This window comes from Oncorhynchus mykiss, chromosome 2 (genome assembly GCF_013265735.2).
Source record: "Oncorhynchus mykiss isolate Arlee chromosome 2, USDA_OmykA_1.1, whole genome shotgun sequence".
In the NCBI taxonomy this organism is placed as follows: Eukaryota; Metazoa; Chordata; class Actinopteri; order Salmoniformes; family Salmonidae; genus Oncorhynchus; species Oncorhynchus mykiss.
The window spans coordinates 13,826,517-13,839,387 of record NC_048566.1 but is presented as its reverse complement, the minus strand read 5'-3'; the positions used below and the strand labels follow the sequence as shown (position 1 = coordinate 13,839,387).

At 45.1% G+C, this 12,871-nt stretch overlaps 1 protein-coding gene across 2 annotated transcripts in view; it reads left to right on the top strand.

The window, feature by feature from the left end:
• The window catches only part of LOC110535394 (copine-4), an 86,098-nt gene extending 74,989 nt beyond the window's left edge, over positions 1 to 11,109 (top strand). For both annotated transcript variants that reach the window (XM_036962016.1, XM_036962010.1), the window contains 3 exons: positions 8,792 to 8,925; positions 9,135 to 9,371; positions 10,323 to 11,109. In XM_036962016.1, the coding sequence (XP_036817911.1) occupies positions 8,792 to 8,925; positions 9,135 to 9,371; positions 10,323 to 10,454 (503 nt within the window). In that variant the 3' untranslated portion in view covers positions 10,455 to 11,109. The remainder of the gene's footprint in view (positions 1 to 8,791; positions 8,926 to 9,134; positions 9,372 to 10,322) is intronic.
• Positions 11,110 to 12,871: the final 1,762 nt, after the last annotated feature.

Below are 12,871 nucleotides of genomic sequence, written 5' to 3'. Positions count from 1 at the left end.
TAATAACACATTAACCAGATAATAAAACCACATATCTTTAATAACACATTAACCAGATAATAAAACCACATATCTTTAATAACACATTAACCAGATAATAAAACCACATATATTTAATAACACATTAACCAGACAATAAAACCACATATCTTTAATAACACATTAACCAGACAATAAAACCACATGTCTTTAATAACACATTAACCAGATAATAAAACCACATGTCTTTAATAACACATTAACCAGATAATAAAACCACATATCTTTAATAACACATTAACCAGATAATAAAACCACATGTCTTTAATAACACATTAACCAGATAATAAAACCACATGTCTTTAATAACACATTAACCAGATAATAAAACCACATATCTTTAATAACACATTAACCAGATAATAAAACCACATATCTTTAATAACACATTAACCAGATAATAAAACCACATGTCTTTAATAAAACATTAACCAGACAATAAAACCACATGTCTTTAATAACACATTAACCAGATAATAAAACCACATATCTTTAATAACACATTAACCAGACAATAAAACCACATGTCTTTAATAACACATTAACCAGACAATAAAACCACATGTCTTTAATAACACATTAACCAGACAATAAAACCACATGTCTTTAATAACACATTAACCAGACAATAAAACCACATGTCTTTAATAACACATTAACCAGATAATAAAATCACATTTATCACATTCTCTCCTCATGCCGGCCCAAACACTTTGTAGGGATGCATCAATAAAACGTTTTACCAGTGAGTCTACAGTTGTTCAGAATCGAAACGGCGTCAGGAAAATGTTGAACAGCCAAAGGTGACCTGCATAAAGTCCCACAGACAGGCCTGGATGAAGCCGCTGTCATCGCACACTACAGGGGATCAACGTACGTCAATCAACCTGGTGGCAGCCAGCCTTCCTTTCTTCACATTAAAGTTGACTGTTAATGCTAAATACCCTTACTGCCCCACAGGGACATCATGTCTGGAGGAGAGAGGCCAGGTCTGTGCTGTAGTCAGATAATGAGCCCCGAGGGTTAGAACTACCGCACAGACACCGGGGTGGGTAACGGTTACAGCAACCGCAGAGTTTACTGTGAAAACTGAGGCTGTACCAGCTTTATTTGACTGTTTTACTGTGAACCCTGAAGCTGTACCAGCTTTATTTGACTGTTTTACTGTGAACAGTGAGGCTGTACCAGCTTTATTTGACTGTTTTACTGTGAACACTGAGGCTGTACCAGCTTTATTTGACTGTTTTACTGTGAACAGTGAGGCTGTACCAGCTTTATTTGACTGTTTTACTGTGAACACTGAGGCTGTACCAGCTTTATTTGACTGTTTTACTGTGAACAGTGATTCTGTACCAGCTTTATTTGACTGTTTTACTGTGAACACTGAGGCTGTACCAGCTTTATTTGACTGTTTTACTGTGAACACTGAGGCTGTACTAGCTTTATTTGACTGTTTTACTGTGAACACTGAGGCTGTACCAGCTTTATTTGACTGTTTTACTGTGAACAGTGAGGCTGTACCAGCTTTATTTGACTGTTTTACTGTGAACAGTGAGGCTGTACCAGCTTTATTTGACTGTTTTACTGTGAACACTGAGGCTGTACCAGCTTTATTTGACTGTTTTACTGTGAACAGTGAGGCTGTACTAGCTTTATCTGACTGCTTTAACAATGGCCAAGTAGTAGGCTACAGTGGCAATTTGATTGTAATGTACACTATATATGCAATAGTATGTGGACATTCTTTCAAATGAGTGGATTCGGCTATTTCCGCCACACCCGTTGTTGACAGGTGTAAAAAAAATTAGCACACAGCCATGCAATCTCCATAGACAAACATTGGCAGTAGAATGGCCTTACTGAAAAGCTAGGTGACTTTCAACATGGCACCATCATAGGATTCCACCTTTCCAACAAGTCAGTTCTTCAAATTTCTGCCCTGCTACAGCAGCCCCGGTAAGGGATGTTATTGTGAAGTGGAAACATCTAAGAGCAACAACATCTCAGCCTCGAAGTGGTATGCTACACAAGCTTACAGAACAGACCGCTGGGTGCTGAAGCGCTCAGCACGTAAAAATCGTCTGTCCTCGGTTGCAACACTACTACTGAGTTCCAAACTGCCTCTGGAAGAAACATCAGTACAAGAACTCTTCGTCCATGCCTAATATCACTATGCACAATGCCAAGTGTCGGCTGGAGTTGTGTAAAGCTCATTGACATTGGAAACCCGTTCTCTGGAGTGATGAATCTTCACCATCTGGCAGTCCGAATGAATAATGGTCTGGGTTAGGGCTGTGGCAGTCACAACATTTAGTCAGCCGGTAATTGTCAAGCATTGTTCCAAATGACCGTTAATTAACATAAACACATTTAACATATTTTGGCTTCCACACAGCCTACAAGCTACTGATGCAGACCTTTGGAACATCTACATTTTAAAAAGTCTAATGAATCCATTATGTATTTTAGACAGGTCTAAAGAAACATGATATGAAGAAAATGTAGTCTATTTCAGAACAACAGAGTAGCATGTTGTGTTAGGTCCTGATCTGGCTATGCCATATGACTGTGGGATACACTAGTTCATTTAGCAGACAAGATCTGGTTAGAATTCCATGGCATTATTATATAGTATGAGGAATACAATTGAACAAAGCTGAATAAAATAGAAAGGATATTTCCTCCAATTGATTTGAGAAAGTGCGCACATGCTGCTATTCTGTATTGAGTGGTTAACATAGAAATAGGTACTCCTATATGCTTAATTTAGAGTTATTAATGTAACTTTAGTTGTTCTACAAATGTTGGGCTATATGTTTTGATTTTTAGTACATTGTAAGGCTGCATGATGTGACTCCAATGATGATTTCAAAAAAGTTGCTTGAAAGGCATGAGCTCTGCTTTGTTTTTTTGTGCAGGCTGTTCAAATCAAATCAAATCAAATGTATTTATATAGCCCTTCGTACATCAGCTGATATCTCAAAGTGCTGTACAGAAACCCAGCCTAAAACCCCAAACAGCAAGCAATGCAGGTGTTGAAGCAAGTTGGCTAGGAAAAACTCCCTAGAAAGGCCATAACCTTGGAAGAAACCTAGAGAGGAACCAGGCTATGTGGGGTGGCCAGTCCTCTTCTGGCTGTGCCGGGTGGAGACTACAACACAACATGGCCAAGATGTTCAAATGTTCATAAATGACCAGCATGGTCAAATAATAGGTCTGGGACAGGTAGCACGTCCGGTGAACAGGTCAGGATTCCATAGCCGCAGGCAGAACAGTTGAAACTGGAGCAGCAGAAAGAAAGAGAGAAATAGAGAATTAGAGAGAGCATACTTAAATTCACACAGGACACCGGATAAGACAGGAGAAGTACTCCAGATATAACAAACTGACCCTAGCCCCCGACACATAAACTACTGCAGCATCAATACTGGAGGCTGAGACAGGAGGGGTCAGGAGACACTGTGGCCCCATCCGATGATACCCACGGACAGGGCCAAAAAGGAACGATATAACCCCGCCCACTTTGCCAAAGCACAGCCCCCACACCACTAGAGGGATATCTTCAACCACCAACTTACCATCTTGAGACAAGGCTGACTATAGCCCACAAAGATCTCCGCCACGGCACAACCCAAGGGGGGGGCGCCAACCCAGACAAGGAGATCACATCAGTGACCCAACCCACTCAAGTGACGCACCCCTCCTAGGGACGGCATGAAAGAGCACCAGTAAGCCAGTGACTCAGCCCCTGTAATAGGGTTAGAGGCAGAGAATCCCAGTGGAAAGAGGGGAACCGGCCAGGCAGAGACAGCAAGGGCGGTTCTTTGCTCCAGAGCCTTTCAGTTCACCTTCACACTCCTGGGTCAGACTACACTCAATCATATGACCCACTGAAGAGATGAGTCTTCAGTAAAGACTTAAAGGTTGAGACCGAGTCTGCGTCTCTCACATGGGTAGGCAGACCATTCCATAAAAATGGAGCTCTATAGGAGAAAGCCCTGCCGGCGGCATCCCCTTTGTGTGGCCCTAATGCACCCTAAAGAAACTCCATTCCTTTTGCGTCCAGTGGCTGTTGTTCCCTACTACCTGAGTGCTGCTGCTCCAAAGCACCTCTCACTCACATGGCTCTCGTGATCGGGAGACCCGATCTCGTGATCGGGTCTTCCCACAGGCTACAAGTGAAGACAGACACTTTGGGGACACAACTGTGCGCGCCCTTATCCAATTCCAAGGTGCATATTGAAGATATTGGAAGAACTGTCCACACTTACTTTTCAGCCTACAAGATGAATAGGTCTAACTAACAGCAAAAGAACTAACCTATGTCAATCTACTATCCCCCATAGTACAAAAGTTTACCTATTCTGTGCGATAAATAAATATTCCAAACATAGTCTGGAGCTGTTGTGGGATGTGATAGACCCCAAATTTAATACAACCACTAGCATCCCCCCCCCCCCCCCCAAAAAAAGTTTTTACGCAATGAGGCTGACGCAACAGATTAGAACGTTTAACTTCAAATGTGATACACTATTATGCTATTTCTTCACATTATAAGAGCAGCAATGCGCACACATAGGCTATATGCACGAATGTTCCATTAGTGGGAAAACACCATTATCAAAAGTGGCCACAAATGTGATTTGGCTTGTAATGCTTTTATTATAAAGGTGCATTTCTTTTGTGAAAATTATCTTCCTCAAACGTGAAACTAACGCACTGCATGTGTATGCCAGTCAGACTCTACACCCCTTGTAACGTGGATTAATGTGCTTAATTTTAAGAAGTTATTTGGACACTTTAGTTGTGATACGAACCTTATCAAAACATATAGGCCAATGAGCTAGGCTACATGAGGTGTGCGACTATGATTAGAAAAAGTAAACAACTTAAAAAGGCAATGTGTCTCATGCTGGGCATTATTCACAAGTGATAATATATAATTCACAAGTGATAAGCTAATATTTTCACCCATCAGACTATTCTTGATTTAATCTTGTCATTACATATACTAAATAATATATATGTGTGAAATTTGTTTTGATTTAGAATGGACCATTATCCTTCACCTGTCTCAAAACAACAGCGGCAGGGGAAAAAATACATGTCATCTCCGCACTTAAATAGTGAATGGAGGACACTTTTCCCATGGTTCATTTTCATGCCAGCCAGGTAGGCTATACTCCTGTTAGAAATATAAGCAATTTACTTAATATTAGGAAAGTTGAAAAATAAATATCGTAGGCCTAGCCTACAGAAAGCTGATGGGAACCTCCTCTTTTTAATAGAGGCCATCACTCTGTTTTCTCTCCCAATTGCATAGCCTATAGAAATGTTGCGCACATGAGCTCATGGACTCTCATTAAGTGTTTGATTAGATTTTCAATTATATTTGCATTGATGTCAGAGTGATTAGAGGGACAATATAGTTCTGAGTACCAGGTAGTTAGCTAGTTTGGTAGGCTACTAATGACCATCAGCAGCATCAGAGCTCAGAGAAGCTTAATTACCGTGACTAAACGCTCACGTGGAATTTGACTGCCTTCATGACTCGTGACCGCCGGTGTGGGGGTAATACGGTCACCGCAACAGCCCTTTGTGTAATACTCCCTGGAGAGAAATAATGTTTTCTGAATGTCTAAAACATAACTCCCTGGAGAGAAATACTTTTCTAAAGCTGCTAGCAAGACAAATGTTTTATAACATAAACAAAATGTAATACTGCCTCGAATAGGTTAAACAGGTGGTATAAACACATCCTTTGTGTACATACACTCAATTAGTATTTGGTAGCATTGCCTTTAAATTGTTTAACTTGAATCAAATGTTCCGGGTAGCCTTCCACAAGCTTCCCATAATAAGTTGGGTGAATTTTGGCACATTCCTCCTGACAGCGCTGGTGTAACTGAGTCAGGTTTGTAGGCCTCCTTGCTCGCACACGCTTTCTCAGTTCTGCCCACAATTTTTCTATGGGATTGAGGTCAGGGCTTTGTGATGGCCACTCCAATACCTTGACTTTGTTGTGCACCAGTCCCTCCTGCAGCAGAGCACCCCCACAACATGATGCTGCCCTCCCGGCTTCACGGTTGGGATGGTGTTCTTCGGCTTGCAAGCCTTCCCCTTTTTCCTCCAAACATAACGATGGACATTATGGCCAAACAGTTCTATTTTTGTTTCATCAGATCAGTGGTCCCATGGTGTTTATACTTGCGTACTATACATCCACAGGTACACCTCCAATTGACTCAAATTATGTCAATTAGCCTTTCAGAAGCTTCTGAAGCCATGACATCAATTTAGGGAATTTTCAAAGCTGTTTCATGACACAGTCAACTTAGTGTATGTAAACTTCTGACCCACTGGAATTGTGATACGGTTAATTATAAGTGAAATAATCTGTCTGTAAACAATTGTTGGAAAAATTACTTGTGTCTTGCACAAAGTAGATGTCCTAACCAACTTTCCAAAACAAGAAATTTGTGGAGTGGTTGAAGAATGAGTTTTAATGACTCCAACCTAAGTGTATGTCAACTTCTGACTTCAAGTGCGTCATTATCAAGTGAATATGATTCTCCTTGAAAAGTGAGGCTTCATTCTCATAGAGTTAAATATGTTACAAAGTTGCCAAGTTTAATTAAATTGATCTCATTTGATCTATCCAGCTTACCTGCACATAGCCCTAACACTTTTTCAGCTTTTCAGCTCATCCTCCACTTTCTACCTTGTATTCGTGTCACTCTATTATCTTGCTAGTTTTGATTGGCAGCTGCCCTGGATGGGTGGAGAGGAGCCAGACAGGTTCTGATCCAGTCCAGAGATTCTTACCAGTCTCAGTACTCCTCTGTCAGGCAAGCTTTCAGCCCACCTCCCAAGGCAGAGGGCATAGCTTGCAGTTTTTCATGCAAGAAAACTGACTGTCGTACAGATGCTGTTAGATGTGGACACACACCAATGCGCGCACACACCCACGCTCAGTCAAAAACTGTCTTCCTTTGTGCCTGTACCAATTATTGATATTGATATCTGTTTGAAGGTGAACGTTTGCATTACTGTGGGTAGAGGGAGTGGCAAGCTGAGACTGCCTGTGTGTGTACGTGCCGGTGTTTGTGCTTGTGTAAGATACACTATATATACAAACGTATGTGGACACCCCTTCAAATGAGTGGATTCGGCTATTTCAGCCACACCTGTTGCTGACAGGTGTATAAAATCAAGCACACAGTCATACAAAAACATTGGCAGTAGAATGTCCTTACTGAAGAGCTCAGTGACTTTCAACATGACATCGTCATAGGATGCCACCTTTCCAACAAGTCAGTTCGTCAAATTTCTGCCCTGCTAGAGCTGCTCCGGTCAACTGTATGTGCTGTTATTGTGAAGTGGAAACCTCTAGGAGCAACAATGGCTTAGCCGCGACGTAGTATGCCACAAGCTCACAGAACTGGAAGAACGTATTGTTCGTCGGGAGCTTCATGAAATGGGTTTCCATGGCTAAGCAGCCGCATACAGACCTAAGATAACCATGTCTAATGCCAATGTAAAGTTTGGAGAAGGAGGAATAAAAGTTCTGTCTGTTTTTCACGGTTCGGGCTAGGCCCCTTAGCTCCAGTGATGGGAAATCTTAACGCTATAGCATACAATGACAATCTAGACAATTATGTGCTTCCAACTTTGTGGCAATAGTTTGGGGAAGGCCCTTTCCTGTTTCAGCATGACAATGAGATGTTCGACGAGCAGGTGTCCACATCCACATTGCAGTATAGTGGTCAGTGATCAGACCTCCAGATGTCTGCAGTATAGTGGTCAGTAATGAGACCTCCAGGTGTCTGCAGTACAGTGGTCAGTGATCAGACCTCCAGATGTCTGCAGTATAGTGGTCAGTAATCAGACCTCCAGATGTCTGCAGTATAGTGGTCAGTAATGAGACCTCCAGATGTCTGCAGTATAGTGGTCAGTAATCAGACCTCCAGATGTCTGCAGTATAGTGGTCAGTAATCAGACCTCCAGATGTCTGCAGTATAGTGGTCAGTGATCAGATCTCCAGATGTCTGCAGTATAGTGGTTAGTGATCAGATCTCCAGATGTCTGCAGTATAGTGGTCAGTGATCAGACCTCCAGATGTCTGCAGTATAGTGGTCAGTGATCAGACCTCCAGATGTCTGCAGTATAGTTTTCAGTAATGAGACCTCCAGATGTCTTAATGTTGCTGCTCTACACCTCTCCACACACTCACACTCTCATCCCATCAGGAGAGCCTCTCACTGATTAAATTAAATCTCTCTCTCTCTCTCTCTGTGTGGACCCACTCCAATTCACATACCCACTCCAATTAAATTTGCATACCATCCCAACAGATCCACAGATGACGTAACCTCTATTGCATTCCACACTGCCCTCTCCCATGTGAGAACACAGTTCATCGACTACAGCTCAGCGTTCAACACCATAGTGCCCACAAATCTCATCACTAAGCTCAGGACCCTTTGACTGAACACTACTGTCTGAAACTGAATCCTGGACTTCCTGACAGGCCGCCCCCAGGTGGTGAGGGTAGGCAATAACACAACTATAACACAAATATCCTGGAATATCATGGGTCTCAATTACTCCACAAAGATACCTTCACACCTGTGTGCATTGCTGATGGTCGTGTGTCCCCAAATACCCAGAGTTCTCCAGAAGTACATGACTGTGAGTGTTACTGTGTGTGTGTTATTCTGTGTTTTTCCAACATATGTCTATGGGTGTGCAGGTATCCAAGGGGTGGTGGAGGCCTATCAGACATGCCTTCCTAAGCTTCAGCTCTACGGCCCCACCAACATCGCCCCCATCATCCAGAAAGTAGCCAGCTCCGCTTCACAGGAAATGCACACCAAGGAGGCCATGGTAAGCTAGCTGTCAGTTGTCCTCCTCTCCTTGGAACCAATCGATTGGGAGCATAGCTTGAACCTAGATTGAGCTTAAATCATGTATTGATGTCAATGGGAGACTTCCGCAACGTTTTAGAGTTATGCTCAACATGTATTTCCAACACACCCCACAGACATTACTCTCTCACGTTTCTCCCCAGTCATTGCCTTCCTTTATATCTGCAGCAGTACTTCATTCTGCTCATCCTAACGGACGGAGTGATCACAGACATGGCAGACACCCGCGAGGCCATCGTCCAAGCCTCCCACTTGCCCATGTCCATCATTATTGTAGGCGTGGGAAGTGCTGACTTCAGTGACATGCAGATGCTGGATGGAGATGATGGAATCCTTCGCTCGCCCAAGGGGGAGCCCTGCCTACGAGACATCGTCCAGTTCGTCCCCTTCCGCAACTTCAAACATGTGAGTCTTTACTGGAATTAGGAGGGTTACCTGAGGAACTGGGAGGGTTACCCGAGGAACTGGGAGGGTTACCTGAGGAACTGTGAGGTTTATCTGAGGAACTGGGAGGGTTACCTGAGGAACTGGGAGGGTTACCTGAGGAACTGGGATGGTTACATGAGGAACTGTGAGGGTTACCTGAGGAACTGTGAGGGTTACCTGAGGAACTAGGAGGGTTACCTGAGGAACTAGGAGGGTTACCTGAGGAACTGTGAGGGTTACCTGAGGAACTAGGAGGGTTACCTGAGGAACTAGGAGGGTTACCTGAGGAACTGGGAGGGTTACCTGAGGAACTGGGATGGTTACCTGAGGAACTAGGAGGTTACCTGAGGAACTAGGAGGGTTACCTGAGGAACTGGGATGGTTACCTGAGGAACTAGGAGGGTTACCTGAGGAACTAGGAGGGTTACCTGAGGAACTGGGAGGGTTACCTGAGGAACTGGGATGGTTACCTGAGGAACTAGGAGGTTACCTGAGGAACTAGGAGGGATACCTGAGGAACTGGGATGGTTACCTGGGGAACTAGGAGGGTTACCTGAGGAACTAGGATGGTTACCTGAGGAACTAGGAGGGTTACCTGAGGAACTGGGAGGGTTACCTGAGGAACTAGGAGGGTTACCTGAGGAACTGGGAGGGTTACCTGAGGAACTGTGAGGGTTACCTGAGGAACTAGTGGGTTACCTGAGGAACTGGGAGGGTTACCTGAGGAACTAGGAGGGTTACCTGAGGAACTGGGAGGGTTACCTGAGGAACTAGTGGGTTACCTGAGGAACTGGGAGGGTTACCTGGGGAACTGGGAGGTTACCTGAGGAACTAGGAGGGTTACCTGAGGAACTGGGAGGGTTACCTGGGGAACTGGGAGGTTACCTGAGTGTTACAGGAAGTGACAGGTTTCTCTCTGTCCTTCTCCAGGGCTCACCTGCAGAGCTGGCGAAGACTGTCCTAGCAGAAGTGCCCAACCAGGTGGTTGACTACTACAACAACAAGGGCATCAAGCCCAAAGTGCCCAGTGAGTTCGAGTCTTCCAGGACATTCGCCCCCTGAGAGGAGGGGCCCAACGCACTCGATACAACAGATAGCACCTTACGCTGACTAACTGAAAAGTTTACCGTTTTGCTCTTCGTTTGTTTGTTCTTTTCATTGTGCATGCGTGGCCTCCGAGGCTTGCATCTGTAAAGCAACTGTATCATTCAAAGCATTGGTATGGTGGGGGGACACACAAACGAACAACCAAACTGTCATCCCTACAGATGAACAACTATCGATGAAGGAATGTATAGAACACCCCCGTTCCTTTTTTTATAAGAGTTTGTTGAGATTTTGCTAAATTTCTTGATATTCATACATTGTAAAACATTTTGGACCACAGTGAATGAACTAGCTACCTGCGTTTAGAAACGTCTGCGTCCTCAGTAGTCCATATTGCAGATAAGGCAGATGCATGAAGTGTTGTTTTGCATGCTGGTAATAAAGCAGACACTGTTTTCTCATGGTTCATGTTGTTTTCTTAGTGAACAATAGAGTTGACAGTATTGTAGGGATAAAGGACATTCTACTATGAAGCATGTTGACAGCACAAATTGAGTATTCTGGAAGTTCACTGGAGAATATTATGGCCACATAATTTTCCGTTGTCATGTTGCAATGCAGTATTCTGTGAAATGATGAATTACTTATAATAATAAAAGCTTTATCAATATGCTTGTGACTTATACTATGTTAAAAAAAACTATTGGGTTTCAAGTCAAAAACATAATTGGAATTGTGGTCATATCAATTTGAATCATTCTATGAAAAATCCGTAGAAAATACGGAGAACTGAATTGGCAGAATTTCAATATTTTGGTGTGCATGTCAAAATACTCAAAGGAATTGGGAATTGGGGTCACTTTCTTAGCATTTCAAATATATTCTATTGATTTAAAAACCTCCATAAAAATGATGGGAATGTTCTGATTGAAGTTGAACAGAACAAGTCTGTCCATGTGCAGCCATGTGAGGACGGTGACAATTCCTCCTAGGATTGGAGTAAGTCACGACTCTCCCTTTGAGGTGTCTGGGGAGGAGGGAGAGAGATGGGGAGGAGGGAGATTGGGAGAAGAGATGGGGGGTGGAGAGAGGGCGATGGGGAGGGGAGAGGGAGGGAGATGGGGAGGAGAGAGGGAGGGAGATGGGGAGGACTGTGGGATGGAGATGGGGAGAAGAGAGTGAGGGAGATGGAGGGAGATGAGGAGAGGGTGGGAGGGAGATGGGGAGAGAGGGGGAGGGAGATGGGGAGAAGAGAGAGAAGGAGATGGGGAGAAGGGAGGGAGGGAGATGGGGAGAATGGAGAGAGGGAGATGGGGAAAGGGAGGGAGGGAGATGGGGAGAAGGGAGAGAGGGAGATGGGGAAAAGGGCGGGAGGGAGATGGGGCGAGAGGGAGGGAGATTGGAAGAAGGGCAGGAAGGAGATTGTGGAGGAGAGAGTGAGGGAGATGGGGAGGACTGAGGGAGGGAGATGGGGAGAAGAGAGGGAGGGAGATGGGGAGGGAGATTGTGGAGGAGAGAGGGAGGGAGATGGGGAGGACTGAGGGAGGGAGATGGGGAGAAGAGAGGGAGGGAGGGAGATGGGGAGAGAGAGGGAGGGAGATTGTGGAGGAGAGAGGGAGGGAGATGGGGAGAAGGGAGCGAGATGGGGAGAGAGAGGGAGGGAGATGAGGAGAGAGTGGGAGGGAGATGGGGAGAGAAAGGGAGAGAGATGGGGAGAAGAGAGGGAGGGAGATGGGGAGAAGGGAGGGAGGGAGATGGGGAGAATGGAGAGAGGGAGATGGGGAAAAGGGAGGGAGGGAGATGGGGAGAAGGGAGAGAGGGAGATGGGGAAAAGGGAGGGAGGGAGATGGGGCGAGAGGGAGGGAGATTGGAAGAAGGGCAGGAAGGAGATTGTGGAGGAGAGAGTGAGGGAGATGGGGAGGACTGAGGGAGGGAGATGGGGAGAAGAGAGGGAGGGAGATGGGGAGGGAGATTGTGGAGGAGAGAGGGAGGGAGATGGGGAGGACTGAGGGAGGGAGATGGGGAGAAGAGAGGGAGGGAGGGAGATGGGGAGAGAGAGGGAGGGAGATTGTGGAGGAGAGAGGGAGGGAGATGGGGAGAAGGGAGCGAGATGGGGAGAGAGAGGGAGGAGATGAGGAGAGAGTGGGAGGGAGATGGGGAGAGAAAGGGAGAGAGATGGGGAGAAGAGAGGGAGGGAGGGAGATGGGGAGGGAGATGAGGAGAGAGTGGGAGGGAGATGGGGAGAGAGTGGGAGGGAGATGGGGAGAAGGGAGGGAGGGAGATGAGGAGAGAGTGGGAGGGAGATGGGGAGAGAAAGGGAGGGAGATTGTGGAGGAGAGAGGGAGGGAGATGGGGAGGACTGAGGGAGGGAGATGGGGAGAAGAGAGGGAGGGAGATGGGGAGAAGGGAGGGAGATGGGGAGAGAGAGGGAG